We start from the raw sequence: 24,381 nt of genomic DNA, 5'->3' as shown, positions 1-24,381 counted from the left end.
TGCCACATGTTAAATAATACTTCCCCTCATTGAAATGCATGGCTTGATTTTTTTTGATACTAGTGTATCACCTCCTTAACCTTTATTCATCATTATGGACATTTAGTTAGTCACATATATACAAGAATAAAGCTTTAGAAATTTGGTAATGTGGCCCTTCTTTAAGCAATGGGAAAGAAATGGCATTTAGCATTATTTACCATACAGTTCTTGATTTCCAGCTACAGCAGTGTATGGGAACTGCTGAATCACAGCCTGAACCTCTGATTAATCGCCTGAGTCAAGCAATGAGTCAGCCATGGGAGCACAGGTGAAGGCAATTCACCTGTGCTGCCGGAAGGGGTGGAGCCTGGCTCCACCTCTCCTAGACCCATATAAGAGCTGACTACCAGTAGGGAAGGATCTCCTTTTGGAGATTCCTCCTTTGGAGTTTTACAGTGAGCTCAGGTAAAGGTAAGTACTCTATTTTCTTTTTGGTATAGTAACTTGCTTAGCCAATTTCTCTTGTTTATTTTGTGACTATAACATCTGTATATTCAGTGATTATACAACCAGTTAAACATTCGTTCTCCCAGCTGCATGACATATGTTGTTTTTCATTCTATCAGTGACGAAATCTTGAGACAGTACCAGTAAGATAAACTCTAGGTACAAATATCTACTGGTAAGATTACTTGTTCTGTTATCTGCATGTTTGCTGTTGCTTCTTTTTTTAGAATAAAATATCCTGTTCAACAACAGTAGAAACAATGCAACAAGTGAAAATGTATAAAATTAAAGAAAAAAATAAGTGCAACTACTAAAAACATTCTTACAACTCCAATCAGAAGCACTCTGACAGAAAACACTTGAACTAATAAGTAGGATTAATTCACAAACTACTAAGTAGAATGAACTTTCAAACAGTTCAGTGTTTTTGTCCACGCTTTTTCCCTGCAGCCACCAAACATGAAATCTCTTGTTCTTGTATTATTTCCAGTATCAAGAAGCTACAAACAAAATCAGAAGAGGTTCCTGGATACATAAGTGAAAGCTTGTGAAAATCTTAAACAAAACCAAAGCATGCACTTCTAGCTGAGATATGAGTACTCTGCTAATTACTGGAAATAAAACTTCAAGAGTAGAAGCTGATTCCAGTACCAATTCCAACAGAAGCAAAAAAACAAACAAACAAAAAAACAAATCTAATAGGTTAAGTAGTTGTATTGGTCAATAACATTTATTTCTAGTGGATATCCATATCCAAAGAGTATTGCTGAAAGAGAAGTCTAAAGTCATAAAGTTAATATACGTATTCTGAGGCTGGGTCCAGTATGTCTAAACTACACACTCTTAAAAACTACTGGAAAATTTCTTTCCACCACATTAGTAAGCAATCAGGCCCAATGTCAGCTATCCCAGAAAGAAAGCTCTTAATATTTCATCAATACTTCTGAAGTAAAATCAGCTGATTGTTTGTTGTTTCAAATTTTGTGAGCAAGATTAGCGTCCAGATCATGGAATCATTTCACATGCTAAGAGACTGATACAAGTCCTTCTTGTCTTTGCTAAGCCAAAAACACCTAGATCCTTTCATTCTTTCCTTACGTGTAATTCTTAACATGTGTTGTCTGCATTTCATTCAGTTCTTGACATCTTTGTACTTACTTAAAGACAATCAAAATGTTCCAGCTCTTTGGTATCAGTAAAAGGAGATTATCTTTTGATATGCTGCTCATAGTATATGAACATATAGTTTGACCTATTTCATAGGTCAAAATACAACCCTATTTTGTGATTCAATGTAATTCTTCTCCTATGTTGTTTTTGAAGCTATTCCTTGATTTTTTTCCTTCTTATGTGAAGCTAATTTGTATTTTATTTCTTAGTTTAACTTCATTGTTTTTGAATAATTACACCAGCTTGCAGCTCTCAAAAACTGACAGATAGCTAATAGTAAATGCCTGCACAATATTGCAAAAGCACAAATTCTTCATGTAATTTTTATTCTGTCAAAGTAGTTAATGGAGATTGTAATAGATTAAACCCTGGACTATCCCATTGGAGATGGCTCTTGCTATGTCCTCCTAGATAAAAAAAAAAAATAAAAATTCAAGCTTAAAGATAACTTCATTGTCAATCAGTTGAATGTCCACTCCATAATTCTATTAGAATTGCATTAAATTCTTTCCTAGTTCACCAAAATAACTAAACAGTTAAACTCTTTCATGCAGATTGCATGTAATATTCCTAGCGTGGCATTTAATTGAGACTCCCTACTTCACCATTCATATTATTAATGAGAACACTGAGCAGCACAAACCTTGACAAACTGCCTTTCAGTCCCAACTGACAGCCTGGTGGTGAATCACAAATTACTAGAGTATGAGTTTCCAATCAGTTGCATAGGAGTTTCAAGAACACTTGTTCCTTTAAGTGTGTCATGCTGTCAAAAACCTAACAAAAGTCAAAATAAATTATGCCTACTGCTTTCCCCTTTCATCACAGGCTGTCAACTACTGTCAAACAGAAAAAGTGAATTGGTTTCATAAGTTTCATAAGTTTCTACTGGAAGTTTCCCAGCAGCTTATTATCTTGCTGATGCTTAAAAACTGATGTTTCCCTCATTTATATTTGAGGGACATAAAAGAGGCTTAAACCTGTTTCCATTACAATGCTATCCACTTAAGATAACTACAGAGAAACTGAAGCTAAAACAACACTGATATTTCTTGCATGTATGGAAAGTAAAAGTTCTGTAAATATTCTGTGATTGCATATATCTTTGTATCCCTTATTATCTCAGTCCAGTTCTTGACAGTCTTGGGAAAACATGTTATGAAATATAGAGTAACTTATGTTACAAGAAATCTCTAGGGGTTCAATCCCCTGTTCAAAGCAAAGACTATGAGGTCAAGTTGCACATGGCTTTGGCCAGTCAGGTTTTCAGGAAACAAAAGAGCAGCATTCTGATTGAATTAAAACAATGTTGTACCATGCCTCACATTTTTTTCTCACCTTAGTTCCATTGTTCTTCCTGCTCATATTCTAAAACTTATCTTCTATTCTCAAATACATAATAGGAACTGAAATGTTCACTATATGCTTTTTAAATTCACTCACTCTATAGGAGAGAGGAGAAGGACCCATTTTTATTTTAGAAGTTTCTAGAAGTTCACACTAGTTTTGCCTTCACTTTGCAAGAGAAATCACTGAAAGCCTCCCACAGGTGCAAAGCAACTTCTTTAGTTAAATAGGTAAGACTGAACCAAGACTTTGATTGTGCTTGCTGGTACTATTGTAAGTGGCTGAATCAAGCACAAAAACCTTGAAAATAATAACCAACATTTAATAATAGTAGTTAGATTCTGATAGTGAGGAATAAAATGCAATTCTCTTTGGGGCAGAGATGTCTAGGATCTCAGAAGAATGTTTTGAAAAGCTAAGCCTAGGAGGAGAAAGCTTGAGAAAAAAGATAAAGTAATTTTTGGTAGAAAGCCTTCTAGGACATTTTATCAGGCACATATATTGTATATGTCTCAGCCTGCTTCTTGCTTGAAAAGTTATAACCAGTATATTGGTGTATTTTATTACTCTCCAGATTCAATTCACATGCAGAACTCATTTCTCCTGTCATATCAGGGTCCAAGCTTCCTAGAGCAAAACCAAATCTGAATCAGAAATACAAGAACTATTTCATCTTCCTACTACTGCCCATAATTCAGTTATCTGCATATCTGCATTGAGGGGAAAAAAGGTTGGGGGGGAACTTTCTTTCTGCCACTATTTCTCTCTGCTTGAAGTTTTTTGCTGTTATGTAACACTTGTGCTTCGCACACTTCTTTGACAAGATGGCACAACAGTATCCCAGAATGCTGAATTTGACTCCTTTTCAGACTACTGCAGGTTTCTCTTCCTAACACACAACAAAAATGTTAAGATTTTGAACAAGTGTGTATGCTTTTTGAGAAACTACTCCCAACCATTTATAATACTGAAAATTACTCTTTACCACTTATAAAACTGAAAAAAATCTCATTTTCTTTTCCAGAACAGACTTTGTGTATCAGCCATTTGCTACTGACTTTAGTCATCAACCACTATTGAAGTATGGTTTCATCTTTCACTAAGGATTAGCCCATGCCATTCCCATCTGATACAGTCTTGTTCATCCATATATCTAATACAGTATTTTTAAATGTCTCCTTCCTGGTTATAAGGCATAGATTATTATTCTCAGAGGTGATGAGGAGATGATCTGTATGAGTATGAGGAATGCATTCCACTAAATTTTCCAATAAGCTCTTAAAGGGATATAAACTCTTTGTTGTGGGTGCAGCTGAATCTTTCCTGTTCTCTTCTTTTGCCAGGAAGATATGAGTGGCTGGAGTGTTTGATTCTATATATAACTAGTTGATGTCAGCTGGATGCCAATCCCTTTGAAGAGGATCAGCCCCCAGTTTGTCTCAGTACTAGGTACCATGCAGATCCAAGCACAAGGGTAGAAACCATCCTGGACCAGGCAGGTCACCCCCATTCATAACTAACTCCTGAAGCTTCAACTAAAGAGTTGAGATCACTTTTTTTCTGCACAACGAAACAGTACGGTAAGTGTATTGTTTCCTGAAATATTTTGTCATTGCCTGTCATACAAAGTAGCAGATAAAAGACATTTATGTAACCTCTTGGCTCTGCAATTTAAAAGATGTTTATTTTTTAACCTAGTCAGAAATGCACTTTCTTTAAAGATGCCAGAGCATCTTATTTAGTTCCTCAAATTCTTAAGAAATATTAATACAACATTTTGAAATCATAATACAAGGTATAATAAAAATATTGGTTATGAAATAATCTTTTAATGTAATGTGTAGATATGCAAAGGCCTAAATCTCCGACCCTAATTTTGCTGCAAAATGTATGTATCCAACTCAAAGTTCATTCTTTGGCACATTCTATCCATGTAAATACCTTATAGTATCCAACTGCAAGCAGAAATTGCCAGCGCATTTTGTCTAGTTAAAAACACTGTATTTCTAGGGGAGAAATAAAATTCACTATTCAGCCATTCTAAACATGCTATCAGAAATTAAAGTTGACTTAATAGCATGAGCTGGCTCAGCAATGTAAAAATGTGTGGTTTTTTTTTTTTTCCAGCAAGGAAAAATCATATCAGAAAATCACAATGTTATCACATTCTGCCATGGTCAAAGAGAGGAAACAACAAGCATCAGCCATTATGGATGAAATACAGAGAAATGGTATAGCGCTGAACACAACTTATTCTATATGCACTGTCCTCTAGCCCTCCCTAAAACATTTTTAATCACAGAGTTTAACTCTCTTACAGCTTTGTCTCTGAGTGTTTTGCCATAAATAATCTTGGGGGGAGTATCATGCTGCCTATGGTAACTAATCCTTTTGTAGTTGCCTCTTTTCATTTGAAAGCTATTTTCAGATGAACAACTGCTTGAAGGAATGAAGTAATCTAACAGCTGATGTGCATTCTGCTAGGATAGCCTTTCAGAACATTATTTGGGGTTAATAACATGACTTCATTCCATTTTAAATGGCTATCATCTGAGGAACATGCTGATCTGCCTGTATCCTTTTTTTTTTTTGGCACTTTTTCATGTTGCTTTTTTTAATAGGAATGATGAAAGTTTTTGAAACGATTGCTTACAGCTCTGTTCCTAATAATTAATCTTTGTAACTAACAAAATTTGCTATCAATGTGGCAATTTTTTCCCAATTCATAGCCACCAGTTAATCTTATATGCAGAAATCTTACTCTTCTGTTGTTGCATTGATGAAAATGTAGACATGAGAAGGTAGTTCGATGTTCAAAAAGAGCTAATTAAAATTGTGCTTCTAGTGTGACACCTTTAGAAGCAATTAACCTACCTGGGAATGCTGGTCTTCCTGGCTTCCATTAGGTATGTGCTGGGTGCTTTTGGAGATCCTTCCAATCCTTCCCATGAATCTTTTTTACCATCTATGTAAAATATAATTATTTTAAAATGATAAGCACTCCATGAGTGGCACTGAAAAAACACTTCTGCCAATATTAAGAACTTCTGAAAATCATACTGCTTATATGTGATAAAGCACTGGACATGAAATTTTGGTACTGAAAAAATTTTTGTGTGGTCTTTTGATGCAAAGAGTTTTGGGAGGTTTTCTGGTCAACAAATGTGTACAATCTGACTGCTGGAAGAGTAGGACCAGGAACATAAAGAATTTAGAAAAAAGAAGCAATATATTGCAGTGCCTGGTCCTAATACTGTTAATTACATATTTTTTTCAGTAATTTCTGTTCCTCTTTCCTCTTTTTATTCCCAACTGAACATACACTTAGGTCTAAAACCCAGACTACCCTTACAGATTTCATTACAACTCAGATTTTTTGTACTGAAAGGACCATATGTGCCTGAAATAGCCACTAAGCTCTTCAGGGCAGAAAAACTGTTTAGAATAATGAATTTCAAATGGTAAATGTTGCTACTGTTCATTGTGATACTAATAAATATACCATGCAGTTCTGGTAGTCATTGGAGTTTTGTTGAATAACCTGTGCTGATGTTTACCTTACATAATCTGTCCTTTCGTTACTCATACATGTAGATATAAACAGATCCTACAACTTCTTTTATAAGACATGCTGCAATACAAGGCCACTGAAGACGATGCAAACACCTTAACCCTTACTTTGTATTCTACTTCTGCCTCTTTGGATGTCTGGGATATATACTTTTTTTTTTTTAAAAAAAAGGGAAATTTCATGAAATGTGTGTGATAAGAGTTTAAAATTTTAAATTATACAAGTTAAGTGAAACCAATTTGGAAACAGAAGGATAACCAAAGCCATAATTAGACAAATTGTATGCTAGTTCTCTAGGACCAAATTCGAACATCCTTCAAAAAATCAGGGGTAAATCTGATTTTTTTTAAAGGAATAAATCATTCTCTTTTAATTTTGACAATTTATTTCCCCTTAATTGTTAATTAAACAAGTTTAGCCTGATATCTGGAAGATAAAATGCTGTGCATCACTGTTTGTAATGAAGGTCCTGCACCTGAAAATTACCTAAAAACTAAACTTCATCCTGAAAGAAACTGCTGTTTCACAGACCTTAGAAATACTAAGCATTAACAGAGGTAAACAGTAACAGGAGGTTCTGTAGTGCAAGTCCTTTTGGCTTGGGATGACACTCAAAAGTATACCTACTGCATTTTTATTTTAGCTCCTTTCTATTACAATGCTTTCGCATAAACACTGAACCTCAAACTCCTTATAAAAGATATTCACAGCAGAAATATCTTGTGGAAAACATACAAAGTTGTTCAAGTTTTTATGAGTGTCTTAAATCTGGGCTGGATTGGTAATAACTGAAGTCCACATTTTCCTGTTGGGCTATAGAAAATTACTTCATATTCTAGTTAAGTTCTGTGCATCATAAGATGCTGCAGTAAAAGACACCCTCTTATGGTCTCATAAGGGAGCCCATAGGACTACAGCAGCAACGGGAACATTGTGACCTTTCAAACACTTTTTCTTATCTCTGGCAGAGTTAGAAGTATCATGAAATTTCTAAACCTAGTTGGTAGAGGCATACAAATATGTATATATGTTTGTTTAGGGAAGTCTTTGGAGTTCCCCAGATTAGTATTCAATTAAACTCAAACCTCATGTCTAATTCTGTCCAGTTTCTTAAGTGCATTCTTCAGTAGCTAAAAAACTCTATTATGATGGAGTTGCAAATTCTTACTTCTGATACCATAATAAACATAATATTCATAATTAAAATTTATAATCCAAACAGAGGTCTTGAGGCTGTAAACTAGAAGATCAAAAGGGATTGAGGGAATAAACATAAATCATATCTAAATGAAGTTAGTAAAGACTTCAAGGGCAGAGTAGAGCTGAATTGGCAGGAACAAATAAAGAAATGAAACTGGACTAAGATTAAGGTTAAACCATGAAATAAACTTCCAGCATTAATGTCTATTTATGAGGCTTTTTGTATTGGTGCACTTGAAGATGTTCTCTTTTTGTCATGCCCTAAATGATGTTCTTTTGTCATTTTTCATCACCTTTCTTGCGCTGACACTGAAACAATCCCTAGGCACGTCATGAACTAGACAGCAGATTAGATTTTAGTTGGCAGGGGATTCAACTGAACTTCACATGTATGTTTCTGGGTTGCTGCCTAGATACACAATAGTACACAACTGTGGGCTACAAAGAGCACCACACCTTGGAGCCTACAGCAAGCATTTGCAAGAACAGTACACACATAAAGGAACAGCAAGGTGCAAAATAGTTGATATCCACCATGCCCCCAGACAAACGCAGAGTAGTTTGGACAGAGATCTTGGCTCAGGATTTATATACTACCAACTCTGTGGACAATGAAGACTAACATTTTCTATGTGAAAATGTTGCTGATGTGAAGAGTAAACTTCTCATCTCTTATTATAAAACCATTCAACAGCCCACAGACCTGTAGTAACATTGAAAAGGAAGAAAATCAAAATACGATTTGTGGGTCAAAATTTTAGGCTACAGGCCAGTAACTAGTTCACTTATCTCAACCACTGAGCCAAATCCTCATCATTATCTGTCACTGATATCTCTGGACAAGCTGAGTCATTTTCTTCCATGTTAAAAACTCTGTTTTGTAGCTAAAAAATAACAAAAGTGTGTTAGGATTCTTTCTGCCTATCATTAATAAAGCAGAAGAGCATGCTTGATGCAAGCATTCAATTGAAATCAGTAAGAACAAAAGTAGATCAGCAGCGATACTCTCCCTGGCCTACAAACTTGTTTGATTTACTTCATGGAAAACTTATCTAATAGTGCTTAGGCTAAATGTTTAATGTATGTATCTCAATTATATTTCCCTAAATGTCAGCACTACACGTTGCTTTTCCACCATAAATACTAGGAGATATAAGCCATGTTACATATGCCATGTACACAAAATGAAACACTGAAAATGAAAATAAAAATCTTTTTTCCCCTTTTTTTTTTTTTTTGCCACCCCCCCCACAGTATATGCAGTATTAACTTTGACATTAGGTATCTATGCAGATAATTAATTTGTACTGCTAATTTTAGATTGGGCTTCCTGTTTGATTAACCTGGAAGCAAGATACAGTGCCTTACATCTAATTAGGTTTCATTTTAATGCATTAAAATACATGATGAAATTCAGAATTTTATACCCTGTAGATTATAAGAGAATATAAACAATAGGAGGTCTTATTATTAAAGAAATAACCGATTGTGACTTTGAATAAGTGAATCAAAGAAATATAACACATCTCTTCAATGTAATCCTTGAAATACATTCCATCTTCATTTTTTTTCCTGAAGTTCATGAATAACTGAGAATAATTTTAATTAACAAAATGATAATTATTAATAAAAGTGGGAAAAGGAAATTATTTTATTAAAAATTTGTTCTACTATATGATCCAATTATTGTTACATTTTTTCAATTCTTCTAAGTTCTATGCTGAAATAAATTAATACAAGATAGTTTGCACAGTCTTGAAATTACTGTATTGTAAATTCCAAGCATTATCTAGAGATTGAGGTCACCTCAGAGAGTGACTACTGCATCAGCCTGCTCATTGACACAAACATCCCTGATGATCAGTAAAGTTTCAGATATTCCATGTTCTCCATTTGTAGTCTAAATTGATCTTCCTCATCTTCATTTTCAAATCTCCTAGGATCCCAGTAAACAAAAGACAAGATTTTTTTTTTTCCTGAACAGTGAATAAACTAACACTGCATTTAATAATTCAGTCTCTGATAGTGCCAAGTTTTGAGACTTGATTGTAACTTTTCTCTTAGAGAGAATCAAAAATAAATATTCTAAACATATAATTTTTATAAGCATGTTGTAAATCTTTGTTCTCTCTCTCATTTTTAACATCTTGAGCTTTATTTTGAAGGTTTCTCTGAATATAATAAAAGACGTTACTTAATATAGACTTTCTAATACAAACTTCTCTTTAATTACGAAATGGCCCGGATTTCAAAAAAAAAAAAAAAAAAGTCAGAATATTAAAGAATAATTAAAAATAAAATGTATATATGCTATAAGAATCTGGTAGATGTGTTTAAAAGGAGCTACCTCATCATCTATCCAGTGCAGAACACAAAGTTAACTAAAGGTTTGATTTGGGAATGCTGAGGTCAGATGGAATTTTGTAACTAGTTTCAGCAGAAGCCAGTTTTTCCTAGTCTCTGTACAGGACAATGTTGATCCAATTTTCAGAACAGCTAAATGTTATTCAACTGAAATAAATGTGGAGCTTGGTGAGCTTGGCATCTTTAAAAAACATTGTTGTAGTGTCCTACACTCTACTCCAAAATGTTGGAAGAATAATTAATTTCACTAACACCATACGAAGCTCCCTCCATGTATTAGATAATTATGCACTGATGTGTTGTTGGGTTTCAGGTGTAGGGTGTGCGACATCAGGCATTTAAGAAAAACACAGGTATGTATTTATTCATTGTATTGCAGTCTCACCCAGCTTAAACCTTGGAAAAAAGGTCAGCACCCCAAGAGACATCATGGTAGAGGAACTATCAACACTCAGCAATAGAGGCGCGAGACTCTTCAAGAGACGTCAGCGAAGATCTGACAAATACACATATGAAAATTATCATTATGTTGCAAACAAGCCAAGAAATGTGAGTATTTTGTAATTACTTGCTAACAAAACACAGTGAAACTAGCCTGAGGTTGCATTAGCAATACCCTGGCTATCCTTATGGCAGTGATTAAATGTACCTAATGTTTGTCTCATTTGTGGCCTTGGCAAATACTTAAACCACTTGTTTATTTTCTGAAAATAAGGAGAAAAACATTCATACATTTTATTTAGCTCTCCAACTTAGCAAAGGCTTAATTATTTAAGTGTGAGCACTTTACATCCAGTCTAATACAGCATGCAAGCAGCCCCTCTAATTCCAGCACAATCTTTAAATCATGCACAGTTGATGCTATGATTGCATTAGTATCCAAACCCGACAAAATCCAAAGAAACACTTTTACTGAAATTTTCTTTTGTCAAAACCTCCACTTAGGAAAATAAAAATAATGACTATATGTAATGTACTGATATGATAAAGCCTGAAGTTTGAATTGGTACAAACAGGAGATGAGTAATTTATGAACCAAACAGCAAAGCACCAATGGTTACTCACACTATGTTCAATTGTATTAACAAAAACACACATGTACTTGTAAATTAATCAGAAACAATAAAACAAGTGCAGGTTTTTGACTCTGAGGAACCTGTTTTGTATAACTGCATCTCATATGGAGGCTTTTGGAGCAGAAAGTTTGTAATATACCATCCTAATGGAAATTCTGTGGATCTCTCTGCATCTTCTGTAGCATTTCTCACAAGAACACACAAAGCATGCATGATGTACAGTCAGTATGACATTCTGACAACGGAAGAAATTATTCCTCTTTGGCTTCTGTTCCTCTCCCTTAAATGCCTACTTAGACATTGTTTTCTTCATCAGCTGATTCTGGCTGCCAAAATTAATTTTTCTAACATACCTTAGGATGGCTCCAAAACAGACCGCCTTAATCTCTTTTTGTTTGTTTCAAGTTAAAACAAGGATTGAGTTTTTGCTTTCCTACTTTTAAGAAACTCTTACTCTAAAACTGCCTATATTTAAATTACTTTTAGCTTATGCGTCATAGCTAAAATAAGATAGTGACTTCTTATGAGACTCCAATTCTATATTTATGCAACAATGATTAAGCTTTTAGATGTTTCCTTAGAACTGATGGCCCAACAGCAGAGTGGAAAATAACACCGTATCATTAATCTTCAGAAAGTGACCCACACTGAAGTTGCTATTTCTATTATAAATACAGGAAAAGAAAATCCCAAACAAAATAAATTCAACAAATGCAGTGGATTTTCAACTAAGATAGGAAAAGAAGCTTTGAAGAATCAGTGCTTTGAAACTCAAATGGCTCAAACATAACAGATTTACTGAATATTCAAGTAGTGAGAGGGCCTTGTCTTGCACATCACAATTCCTGGCATTTATTGATCTCTCAGCCCCCTGTCAAAGGAAGAGGATTTACTGTCTGCTGTGAACCATGCAGCCCACAGGCACAGGCAGGTACTGTAGTGACCAGTACGAGCAACAGAAGGGATGAACTCTCTTCTTAGACTACATAATTAATTAAATAGATAATAGATAGATGAGTAATTAAATAGATCTTAACTTCAGAAAAGGACAACTCAGATGATAATTAGGCCTCTTATTGACCAAGCTCCTCAAATCCTCAATTCTTTGTACAAAGCTTTCACACACTTGAAATACATACATTTAAAACTGCTGTAATGCCATTCTTAACACTGAAAGACTATTTACTTTTGCTTACATAGCCATTGCAAGTGAGTTGTGAAACTCTTTAATCTTCTGGATAACAATTGGAAAGCCCAGAGGAATGCTGTCTAGCAAGAATGGTACCTAAAAGCAGGACAGTATGCCTTTGGATAATATGTCCTGGGTCTCAGTAATACTCTGTCCCTCAAAAGAGAGTCATGGATGAACTCCTTTTTTTCTTTCTTTTTTTTTCTTTTTTCTTTTTTTGCCTTTGCTATCAATGACGTTTATTTATACTCGAATGCAGCGTGGAGAGCCCATACACAGTGTTAAAATGGATGGCCTCAGTGTTGAAGGAATTCCCCAGCATGCCCCAATGACGCCCCCTAATACACCTGATCCCCGGAGCCCACCGCATCCTGACAACATCGCCCCAGGTAATACATTAACTTGTAGATATGAATGATATTTAGTGGTCGTTACACAGCAAGTGACAGAGCTCTTTATAAAACAACATCATTAACCATTATTTATTAATGGAATTGCTGTTAGAAATTCATAAATTTAGTTAAGATAACTAATCAGAATTTCCCATGGAAATTTAAAGCACTAGTTTAGTTGCTTCTGTTCGTTTTTAAAGATTTTACATGCCTTTTGTGCTACTTTTCCTTCAATTAAAACATGCATTATGATCCAGTGAAACTGCTCATATATTTATTGATCCCATAAATATTGAGAAAGCTCCTCAGTTGTTAAACCAGACATTGCATTTACATTGCCCTAATTTCTAAATTGCAATACAATGCTCAACAGTCTGAAAATCATCTATTGTAGTTTAATTAACCATAAATGTAAATATGAAGTCATTGTTTGTATGAAGTTTTGCTGGACTCTTCTATAGAGAAGTAACTTAAAGAGGAATTTCCCCCAGCTATAAACACAGTTCTGCTTTATTTAAGTCTTTAACTATGAGGGTACTGTTTTTTTTTTTTATTAAAAGCAGTGAGCTGATGGAACGCCTTATTTTGTATTCTGTAAGACTAGAGAAGGGTCTAATTTGCTGTGATTAACTTATCCAGTGATACATTCTTTCTTCCTGTTTATGAATTATCCATGAGCACACTGTTTTTCTGGTGGTTTCTTTTTTTTTTTTTTTTTTTTTTACAAATTCATTCTTTGTTTGGAATTACTCAATGCATGTTTTGTGCAGACCTTTTCCAGTCTATGTAAACTAGGTCAATGCTACTCTGTTGGAGAATGCTAAGACTGTGCATACACAGGACAAATACAGTTATACAGTTCAGATAGAGGTATTTTCCATTGCTAAGAGATGGTAGAAATCTTCACATTTGAAAATGGTAAAAATTATTTGCTTTTCTTCTGGTGAAATAAGTAGTTATTAAACCACAGGGTAGGGGTTTTTTTAATGTTTGTAAGAGAAAATAGCATTACTTTGTAGAGCTAGATGCTGAATAAGGATAAAAGGGAAAATAGATTTTCTTTGTTTTTCAAATGAATAGTATAGCTCATATATTAGGGTGATCCCTTGCTGATTTTAATTCTTCAAATTGTACTTTCAGGCCTGTTTTTCCTCTCTCTCTCTATTTGCTCTTGCCATAATGTACTTGCTTGTAGAAGAAATCACACTGAATATGGAATTCACTTGCTTATTAAAACTCTGATCAGAGCCAGACCCTCAGATGTTTATGCAAAGAAAAATCTGCTAATTTAGGCCAAGGATTGTGTTGATGCACTCTCATTTTCAAACAGATTCTTACGATTATATGAATAAATTTAAATAAAACTAAATTAAACATAGCCTCAAAAGGAGAGTAGAATACTTCAGAGCAGTTATCTAAAAATCTCCAAATGCACTCTGTGACCTATCTGCTGTGGCGTGGCTTTGGTCAACCCATTTGTTTCAGTAGTTCATTTATCTATCTGTGAACTGATGGAATATCACTTCCTATTTTCATTGGATAATTATAAGGAATCAAAAAGGCAATATATTGTTATACTGTTTTTGCTGTGCTCTCCTTGCAGGATATTCTGGACCACTAAAAGAAATTCCTCCTGAAAAGTTCAACACTACTTCTGTGCCAAAGTATTATCAGTCTCCTTGGATAGAAGCCATTAGGGATGATCCCGAGCTGTTGGAGGCCTTATATCCTAAACTTTTCAAACCTGAAGCAAAGCCAGAATTGCCAGACTACAGGAGCTTTAACAGGTAATTCCAAGAGGGCATTGAATTTTATAGTGGAGAAAAAGAATTACTATGAAACAAAACGTTTCCAGCAGCTGTAAAAATACACCCCATCTGTACTTGCAAGTATATCCTCCCAAATTTACACAGATTACAAGTAGCAAACAAGAGCTTTAAGAAGGTAACTAGTCTCTCTCTGTAGTGTGGGCCCAACACTAATCATGAAACAAACAATGGAAGATTAATTGTTGAAAATATTGAATAAAAGAAAGAGAGAAAAGAAACAAAGAACTAGAGAAAAAGAAACAAAGAGTGACATGAAAAATAGTATAGGATATAGTAACACTTCAAACTTATTCCAGCATTTCTGTTGACTTTGGCAAGTACAGTATAATGACCTCATAAGACCCATCAGGGAAACTTTGAGTAACACTTGGCTTGCAAATTATATAAGGCAAACGACATTTATTTTTACTTTTCTTTAATTTGATTTATTATTTTACAGCTCACACCTTACCAGCTTGTTCTGTAGGCAATAGTAGTACAATGAGCTCTACCCTCTAGCAGTGCCATGGACCAAACAGCTAGCAGCTTGCGTATTTTACCACATTTAACTTTTTTTTTTTTTTTTTGCATCTTCGAAAATATTTGGTAACAGATGAGCATTTACATCACAAGCAGGCTTCAAAATACATTAGAAATAGAAGGAGGTCAGAGAATAAAGTTTCTTATTACAGTATCTTGTACACTGGGGCTTTTTGGGAGAGCTTGACAAACTGATGATAATAGTTAGGAAATATTTTGAAATTTTAAAACTCATCATTCATTGCTATCATTCATTCCATTCACATTATCATTATTCATCAAAGTCACGGGCAGTTTTTTACTACAGCTTAACCAAGCCTAGACTCCTTCCTCAAAACAATAGACAGATGGCAGCCTACTTAAAAAGTTCACACCTATTTATTTAGCGAAAAACACCCCAAATACCACTTGGATTCCTACCATAGATGGGCCTCAATTATGAGTGCACAGAGCAAAAACTCTGCAATACATCAAAATCGGCACTGTGAACACTAATTTTTATATTCTAATACAATATAATACACATCACAAGTGTGTAGCACACTCTTGTCAGTAAACAAAATAACAAATACAAATCAGAGAGATACGCTACAGCTGCCAACATTGGAAGAGTAGCAGCACAGTTCATGTACTGTGGTCATTGCAACAGACAGGGAAAAAAAAATAGCCAAAGATACATATACACAGAAATAGGGAAAGAATCAGTGTTCCCTCACACAAGAGACATTTGAAGTCCAGCACACAAGTCATCACTGTTGAAAGATAGGATCAGACAAGGCACAGAGTGCATCAATGAGTTGAGACAGTATCTGATGGCTTATTTGTGAATTTCTAGCTGCTTTGTGGTCCCATAATCTTTTAGTTGTCCTCTATATAACACTGACTGCTCAGATTTCTTCCTCATTCACCCTTGCAACTGCCATAAAAAACCCTAAAACTTGCCCCATACATACAAATCCAGATTGTGAAACTGATAGATTCAAAATGCAAGACACAGAGATATAATCTATGAAACTTAAACAAAAACACCACTCTCCTCAGTGAAAATAATAACAATAACAACAACAATATGGTGAATCCAGAAAAACTGATACATACGGTACACTCTGATATATGTTTTTGAGCAAGAAGGACAAGCTCCAAAAGAAATAAAGAATTTGCAAAATTGAAATTCAAGGTACTAGCCTATTGGAGAGGATCTCAAAGCCATGAGTTATATGTCTACACTTCTAAAAACGGATAGGAGAGTGGAGTGCCTGATAATGGGATTGAAAGCATGCATCCGACCTGCAACTGCCAAGCTAGTTAACTACAAATATTACAGAGAAGGCTAAGCATGACCTCTGCCAGAATACTGAAAATAAACCAGAGTTGGGCCAGAGGAAATAAATACTCTTTTTTTCTCTAGCTGAACAATAAGGCAGTACACATGGAAGTTGAGAAACTACAGTCTGAACCTGAGTTCCCAGATCTTTTAACGTACTCTCTGCAGTTATTGCTTTCAGTAAATGGAAGAAACAGATTTAGGAGCAGCAAAAAGAACCTAAACTGGAGCACCTTCCCTACGAAGACAGGCAGAGGGAGCTTGTCTTGTTCAACATAAAGAAGAGAAGGCTGCGGGGTGACCTCATTGCAGCCTTTCAGTACCTAAAGGGAGCCTACAAACAGGAGGGGAATCAACTCTTCGAAAGGGTAGATAACTGCCAGACAAGGCGAAATGGTTTTAAGTTGAGGGAGGGGACATTTAGGTTGGATGTCAGGGGGAAGTTCTTTACAGAGAGAGTGGTGAGGTATTGGAACAGACTGTCCAGAGAGGTTGTGGATGCCCCATCCTTAGAGGTGTTCAAGGCCAGATTGGATGCGGCCCTGGGCAGCCTGATCTAGAATTAAATGTGGAGGTTGGTGGCCCTGCGTATGGCAGGGGGGTTGGAGATTCATGATCCTTGAGGTCCCTTCCAACCCAAACCATTCTGTGATTGTGTGATTTAAACCTCTTTGCTATTAACTGTGTGGCCTGACATCTAGACAAAAAACCACAGTCTTTCTAACCCAGTTAATTTTATATTTCTGGACAGCATTTGTGATTCAATATAGAGGATTTCATCACCTCTGGAACACTACATATGAGCCGTTAGGTTCATTCTTAAAGAGATGTATCTTGCAAAAAAAGCTTTGTTCACACACATACTGTCATCTGACACAGCAATTCAACAGTACTAGCAATGGGTTTTGAGTGAAAGTGCCGTAACGTACTCTAACCTTGCTGCGGTTGTAGTACATCATGTTCTCATGTATGGAAAGTTTGGGCAAAATTGTATTAATTAAGGAATCACAGATGAGCTTCAATTAAGACAGATGCAGCTGCCAATGTAGTTAAACAGATCTGAACATTTGCAGAAGGAAAACTTTAGCAGTCTTTTGTTTCTAGATACTATTAAGTTATCTAATCTAGGTCACAGAATCCTTGATGTCTTTAATTGCAGTCTTGGAGAGAAAAGAAATGACAGTGTTTTAAACATTTGAAGTGTGGTATAATGACATCTATTTTTGTTATCATTGGGGGCATCAATGAAGGCTTTCTATCATGATTCATCATTCAACAAAGTACCAAAGTACCATTATGTCTGTTCTCCGGCAAAACACTAGTACAGTCATCATTAGTCAGGACAGGGTGTGGTTAACATTATGTGTGATGCATAGAATTCCCAAAGAAACAGGCCTGAGATTCTACCAAGTTTGCTCAGTGGTATCTGTCAACATGGCACTTGGATTTCACTGGCCATATTCAGGTTCCTTTCAGCTTTCCACATTCCAGGACAAACCAGCAACATGACTTTAGCAGTGAGGGACATCTGATGTGATGGAACAGCCCCACACAAACACAGATCAAAAGCATACTGAGTGTTCAACAGCATTCAGGTTTTTTGGTTTGTTTGTTTTTCACTGCCAGCAATGAAATGGCAGCTCTGGACCATACAGCAGTGTAATTTTTTATCACTGACTTTAACCGTAGCAGAATCAGAACTAAGGAATTCACAGTAGTATTAGTTGGAATCTAGCAGGCATTTTACACTGCAGGGATCTTGTAATGCTGGCAGGTCAATGAAGGAAGAGGCAGCTACAACAAACAACAGGCACATTTGCTTTCTGATGCAGGGCTTTCTGTGAGGCAGCCAATAATGGCTGAACTGCAGCTAGCACTAGACAGAGCGTATAATCAGAGAAATTGGGTTCATAGAATCACTGTAAGAAGACTCTTCAGACAAGGCTACTCTTTCTCCCCCTGGATGAAAAGGAATCTGTGCTCACAGAGAAATGCTTCAGAACAGAGCCATGCCATGTGACTTCTCTTGGAGGTTCCTTCAGGCAAATTAACATATGTTGATGAGTTTGTAATATCAGTTAATTTAGTACCTCTATTGCATATGCCTTCCTGAAACTGAGTAAAATATCAAAGTTCAGCTTACATGTGACACACAAAGCACTACATAAGACAAGCAAGTCTGACTGGTTCTGTCTGTCCTACCAGAAAATTATTGCTCAGCCTTCTTAATTCCCAAAGTACTGTTTCAAAAACACTAAAGGAATCCAGCCCATCTGGACTGGGCTCTGCTTTTATTGATTAATGGATTCTGAACTATAATTGTAAAAATGCCAAGAACCAGATCCTCAAAGGAATTTTGGCTGCCTAACTCCAACTAATGTAAGAGATTAGTGAAGACTAAATGTTTAGCCAGTACCTTAGCACCTAAATACCTTTGCCAAACTGGCATTAGCTCTCGCAGTAACTTAACCATGAAGGTCTGAGCATTTTGTAGGATCAAGTTGTCTGCTCTTACATCTCCTTTTTGCATAGAATTAACAGAATAAGCAAAATATTCTGTAAATAATAGTCCCATTTTTATTTGCGGAACTCACATTTTTCAAAATGATGTAACTGAAGCTGCTAATACAGTTATCTCAAACTTTCCCAATCAACCACAAGTAATCTTCTATTTTGAGACAATAAAATATACAATAAGACTGAGACCAAAACAAGAACTCTTAGCAAAACAGCTGAAAACCTGTTTGTGTCTGATGACATTATATCACGCATCAACTTTTCAGGAATACGCAAAGTGGTCATTAAACAGTCTCTTAGGCTTCCTGGTTCTACTTCCTATGGCTTTGAACCAGGATTTCTGCCTCTATTGTAAGCAATGACTCCTGGAATTTTTACATATGAGTTCTATACAATGAATCAGAGCTTATGACACAGGTCATTATAACATCACGTAGTCAGACAAGTTATTGCTCATAAGAAATACACCGCTGCTGTAAAGGAAAATTTACATCTATTAGCCAATTACTTATACTATCCTTTATGCTGATTGTCATGTGCTTCTGCCAAACAGGCAAGAATGCATAATCCTCTGTGGCCAGACTTCACATAGTAAATAATATTTTTTTTTCCCCAGAAAAGCCACTTGAATTACTATAGAACACTCTCCCTGTTTCTGTTGCCTATAAAATATGCTGTACTTAAAAGAATAAAATACAGAAAATACAAAGTATTACACTACAGATTAGTTTTGGATTTTATACAACTATTACTGTTCTATTCATCTTGATTGTTTCTTTTATTTATATATTGATGAGGATTAGATATTACAACAATGTGAGAATGTGTATCTTAATTAGAGCAGCAATTAAAACAATCTTTATTATCCTGTAAGATGTAGATCACCACATTCACTCTGTGCCAATTATCAAGCAATTATTTTTAATCAGTATCATGCAGTATCCAATTTGGCACTGTGACCTGGAAGACAGGAAAAGATTGATACCACAGGCATTCTGTGAAAAGAATTCCTTTTGACCTCAAGAGAGTTTAATGCCTGGAGTGGTTGCTGCTGCAAAATCTTATCTTCATTTGGGAATGAGTTTTAGAGTTTAATCCAAAGCAGCCTTCTTCCCTTCCTAAGAATGTGTGCCCAGAACTTTCATGACTTTTTTATATCTTGCCTGATTGACTAGGATTTAACACTATCCCTTTTGCCAAAGCCTGCTTGTATCATAATTCAGTGAATTATCTGTGCAGCGCCTGGGCAGTACTATTTCTTTTAGGTCACAGATTTACTTATATACTTTTTTAATATATTAATCTCTTTATTTTTGTGCACTTAATTGCTCCTAGGTTTTGTTTTATCCATCTCACTGAAAACCCTAGTCAGATTTTCAATTTATCTTTTTTAGTTTCTGTTGCTCTTGGCTTATGCTATCACCTGGAGCCACTGGAAATACATGCCAGCAGATCTGCTTGGTACCAAATACACAAAACTTACCAGGGCTAGAGAAATTCCACTATAAAAAAAAAATAGTAATAACTGTCACATACTACTACGTATGTATTTTTACAGAAATTGAGTGTTAATGTGCAACTTAAAAATCAGACTATATCCTGACAAAGTTATATGGCTGATAAAAACAGGCATGTCTGGTTGGTCACATTTGCTTATACAAAGGATTCTGGATACAGAGAAACACCTCTCCCTCTCCACCTTTTCTCCCCACTCTCCTATTTTTTTTTTCATCCCAGAAACTGGCAAATATAAAAGAATCATGGGAAGTATTTGAAAATACTTCTATTTTAAAATATGTTTAAATGCATGTAACAATCAGTTCCTGCTTAGAATTTCTTATCTTTTAGTTTCTCAGGCTTATCATCTGAGGGAACATCTACATTCAAATAACATGAAAAAATACTGGCTGCAGATTAGGGGCAAATTTCAGCCAGTGTTTCAAGGCTTAGTTACATAAACATTTTCTTCAGCAACAAAGCTGAGATAAGAAGCCCTCACCCACTCTTCTCCTTTCCAAAGGCTGTTGTCTTTGGCTGCTCCCTTCTGCTTGATGTTACACTTCACTGCCTCCTCGCTCGTATTGTTACAATCGTTGCGCCATAATGATTAAAAAGCAGATTGCAAAAATAATTTGGATTTTAAAATCCTCCTTTTGAAGCATTGGTTTTGATTTGTTTCTTTGTTTGTTTGTTTTGCAGTGTTTTTTGTTATTATTATTTTTGTAATGCAGATCATGTAAGTGACCCAAATTCATCGCATATCCCACATATACACTGCTACAATATGGTGCCAAAATACAGTGTAGTGAGAAGAACAAGCAGCTGGGAATATGAGAAAATGGGCTGAGAACTTCCTAAACTAGTTACCCACTAGTGAGAATATGTTGAACTATGCTTTTCAGACAGATTGATTTGTCACCAACAAAGTAAGTTTAGTAACTCTGACTCACCAGTGAAGTGGTTTTCTTGCAACATTTTTTTCTGTACACTTCTCTACTGATGACTGAAAAAGGCTTTACCTACGGAAAAGTACATCAGATTAGGGACAATTTGCCAGAAAAGAAATAGCATTCTTTTCCCAAAGTCTTTAGAATGTAATTTTTGTCATTAAAATAACTTCTATCCTTTTCAATCTCTGGAAAACAAATAAAACAGGCAATTTTAAAATAACACTTTAATTTTATTTCTCTAAAATCTACAGAGTTGCCACTCCCTTTGGTGGTTTTGAGAGAGCATCAAAGCTGGTTAAATTCAAGGTGCCAGATTATAATCTACTGATGCTAAATGATCCAAGATTCATGATTCTTGCAAATCCTCTTGCTACCAGAAGATCCTTCAATAGGACTCCTAAAGGATGGACATCTGAGAATATTCCAGTAGTGTTCATTCAACCTTCAGATTCCAACAATGTTCCAGAAACAGAGGACCTGTGAGAGAAGCTGCATTCTATATTGTACAAAGTTTGGAAAGCTGCACATTCATGAATTTTTGGTCCAAATATTACTAAAGGCTACTGAGAAAATCTTTCCTTGGCAGCTGGCACATAATATCCGATGTGTTATCTCTTTTCTGGAATCTATTTTTCAACTGTTGACACAACATAAATAAAGGAGTTTGGCAAGTATTGGCTGAGATATTTTGTCTTTGTATTTATTTATTCTTTTACTTCAGTGAAAACTAAAATTGTTCTAAAATCTTTGTCATTTCAGAACAGATGCATTAAGAAAAATTGCTAACAAGGAATTTGATTTAATTCTGGTAGAACTGAGTAAAAACATGACACTACACTTCATAAACTCCTAGTACCATCTGCTCAAGATGAGCATGGAGAAACCAACCACTTTTCTCAAACCTGCTTGAGCCAAAGTTAAGAGTTTCATCATTACTTTGGTGACAGCAAGTTAAGCCATTTTCTTCTTTCCTTCTCTAACTCAACTTTAATTATAGACATCAATGTCTTTGTCATATGGATTTGTTTACGGAAAATGCAGTATATTTGTCTATGACAAAACTACATACTGGTATGAAAAAGTACAAAGGCATTTCCTGGATGAGTTTAGAATGTTAGTGCTGACTGCAACTAAAAAACAGGTTGTGTCAAACATACCAGAATAGTATCACTGCAAGCTATGTTTCCATAAGAGCTTTTGTTAATAGAAAGAAAATTCATATACCATTCCCCCCACAGTCATAATATATATTTGGGGAATTAAAAGCACATGAGTTTCCTTGTTCTTGATATGCTTGACAAGCTCTGGCATTTTAGAAACACGATTATTAGACTTCTCTGACATCCATGACCTCATAGGAGGCAAGCAAAATCAACTTCATTGGCTGACAACAGTTTCCTGGCATGGATTAGTTTTGGGACCTTAACTGCGTACAATATACAACAATTATATGGACAATGATAAAAAGAATATATGAATTCTTCAAGCCTAAAAATGCAAAAGCTAATGAAAAAAAAAACTATGGCAAGGAGCAATGCAAACGTGTTCTAGAGGAAGGAAGTTGTTTTCCATGAGCCATAATAAGCTTTCATAAAGTGCTGTAGAAATACAACATACACACAGTGAGCAACTTATACACTGTGAATAAGGAAGACCACATTTTTACTGTATACTCTGTAAAGACAATTTATACATGCAGATAGAATCATAGAATTGCTCAGGTTGGAAAAGACCTTAAAGATCATCAAGTCCAACCACAACCTGACCATACTACCCTAACTCTAACAACCCTCCGCTAAATCATGTCCCTGTGCACCACATCCAAATAGCTTTTAAACACATCCAGGGATGGTGATTCAGCCTCCTCCTTGGGGAGCCTATTCCAGTGCTTAACAACCATTTCTGTAAAGAAGAGTTCCTTGATATCCAACCTAAACTTACCCTGGTGCAACTTGAGGCCATCTCCCCTCATCCTGTCACCTGTCACCAGTGAGAAGAGACCAACCCCGCTCTCACTGTAAGCACCTTTCAGATATTGGAAGAGAACAATAAGGTCTCCCCTCAGCCTCCTTTTCCCCAAACTAAACAGCCCCAGTTCCTTCAGTTGCTCCTCACAGGGCATATTCTCCAAGCCCTTCACAAGCCTTGTTGCCCTTCTTTGGACCTGCTCCACCACCCCAGTGTCCCTCCTGTGGTGTAGTGCCCAAAACTGAACACAGTACTCAAGGTGAGGTCTATTTAGGCCAGATCAAGGCACCTTCCTTCTTATGTGTCACACACGATGGTAACTTCAGTTTTCTGTACATTCATGGATCCACAAGAATCGAATGGGCTCAGGAGGCTTAAGATTTTTGAGAAGTACATACATACATATACATACTCATTTGAAGGTCCAAAAAACCACATTAGATGTACTCGGGAATAACTGACAGTTAAGTCCTCAAATTCTGTCTAACTCAGATTTCTGAAATAGTCTGTGTCACAGCAGATCTGGCAGCTCTAATTCAACAGTCAACTGCAGCAGCAGAACCCTGTTCCTCCTTCTTTCCTAGCTAGACTACCATAGAGCTACATACATACCAGTACCTTAAATGCGCCCAGAGCTGTTCTTTTCGAAATAGGCCAATTGTATCAGAGAAGTGTGCAACTTTTTGGTATTTAATCTTCCAACACTGACTGGCTTTTGCCAAACTGTCTTTTGGGATTAGGCCTTGGAGCACAGTAAACCCTATGCTTGGGAACTGTTTGGGAGAAGGTTAATTGGCAGAAATCAGGGCTGATGAATGTGCTAAGCATTCAGCAGCACAGAGGATCAACTGCCAGTGTCCAGGAATGTTCCCTAGCAGCATCACTCTAGATGTATGGTAAGACTACCTTACCATACAAGTCTCACTGCAATAAACAAATCTCCCTGCCAAAAAAAACCTAATTCTTTTGCCACTAA

At 35.9% G+C, this 24,381-nt stretch overlaps 1 protein-coding gene and 1 long non-coding RNA gene across 2 annotated transcripts in view; one reads left to right on the top strand and one right to left on the bottom strand.

The window, feature by feature from the left end:
• Positions 1–24,381, bottom strand: part of LOC116231244 (uncharacterized) — a 62,237-nt gene that overhangs the window by 25,928 nt on the left and 11,928 nt on the right. Inside the window, exons 2-3 of the long non-coding RNA XR_016466081.1 lie at positions 21,438–21,506; positions 5,881–5,971 (exon numbers count right to left, since the gene is read on the bottom strand). This is a non-coding gene — a long non-coding RNA (uncharacterized LOC116231244). The remainder of the gene's footprint in view (positions 1–5,880; positions 5,972–21,437; positions 21,507–24,381) is intronic.
• Positions 432–22,119, top strand: MYOZ2 (myozenin 2). The gene is made up of 7 exons (XM_031596902.2): positions 432–453; positions 4,350–4,586; positions 5,134–5,237; positions 10,521–10,690; positions 12,666–12,795; positions 14,402–14,585; positions 21,689–22,119. Exons 3-7 carry the CDS (start codon positions 5,162–5,164, stop codon positions 21,918–21,920), a joined length of 792 nt encoding a protein of 263 aa, XP_031452762.1. The 5' UTR covers positions 432–453; positions 4,350–4,586; positions 5,134–5,161; the 3' UTR covers positions 21,921–22,119.

The sequence above is a fragment of the Phasianus colchicus genome, chromosome 4, assembly GCF_987193195.1.
Source record: "Phasianus colchicus chromosome 4, bPhaCol1.hap1.1, whole genome shotgun sequence".
Taxonomy (NCBI): Eukaryota; Metazoa; Chordata; class Aves; order Galliformes; family Phasianidae; genus Phasianus; species Phasianus colchicus.
Note: the sequence above shows the minus strand (reverse complement) of the source record. Positions and strands in the feature narration are given on the sequence as shown.

Bases quoted from the DNA above. Each gene is read 5' to 3' on its own strand.
- MYOZ2 (XM_031596902.2), top strand. From the start codon at position 5,162: ATGTTATCACATTCTGCCATGGTCAAAGAGAGGAAACAACAAGCATCA. The intron at 10,691-12,665 runs GTGAGTATTTTG...ACTCGAATGCAG, and splicing joins TTGCAAACAAGCCAAGAAAT to CGTGGAGAGCCCATACACAG. The intron at 12,796-14,401 runs GTAATACATTAA...CTCTCCTTGCAG, and splicing joins TCCTGACAACATCGCCCCAG to GATATTCTGGACCACTAAAA.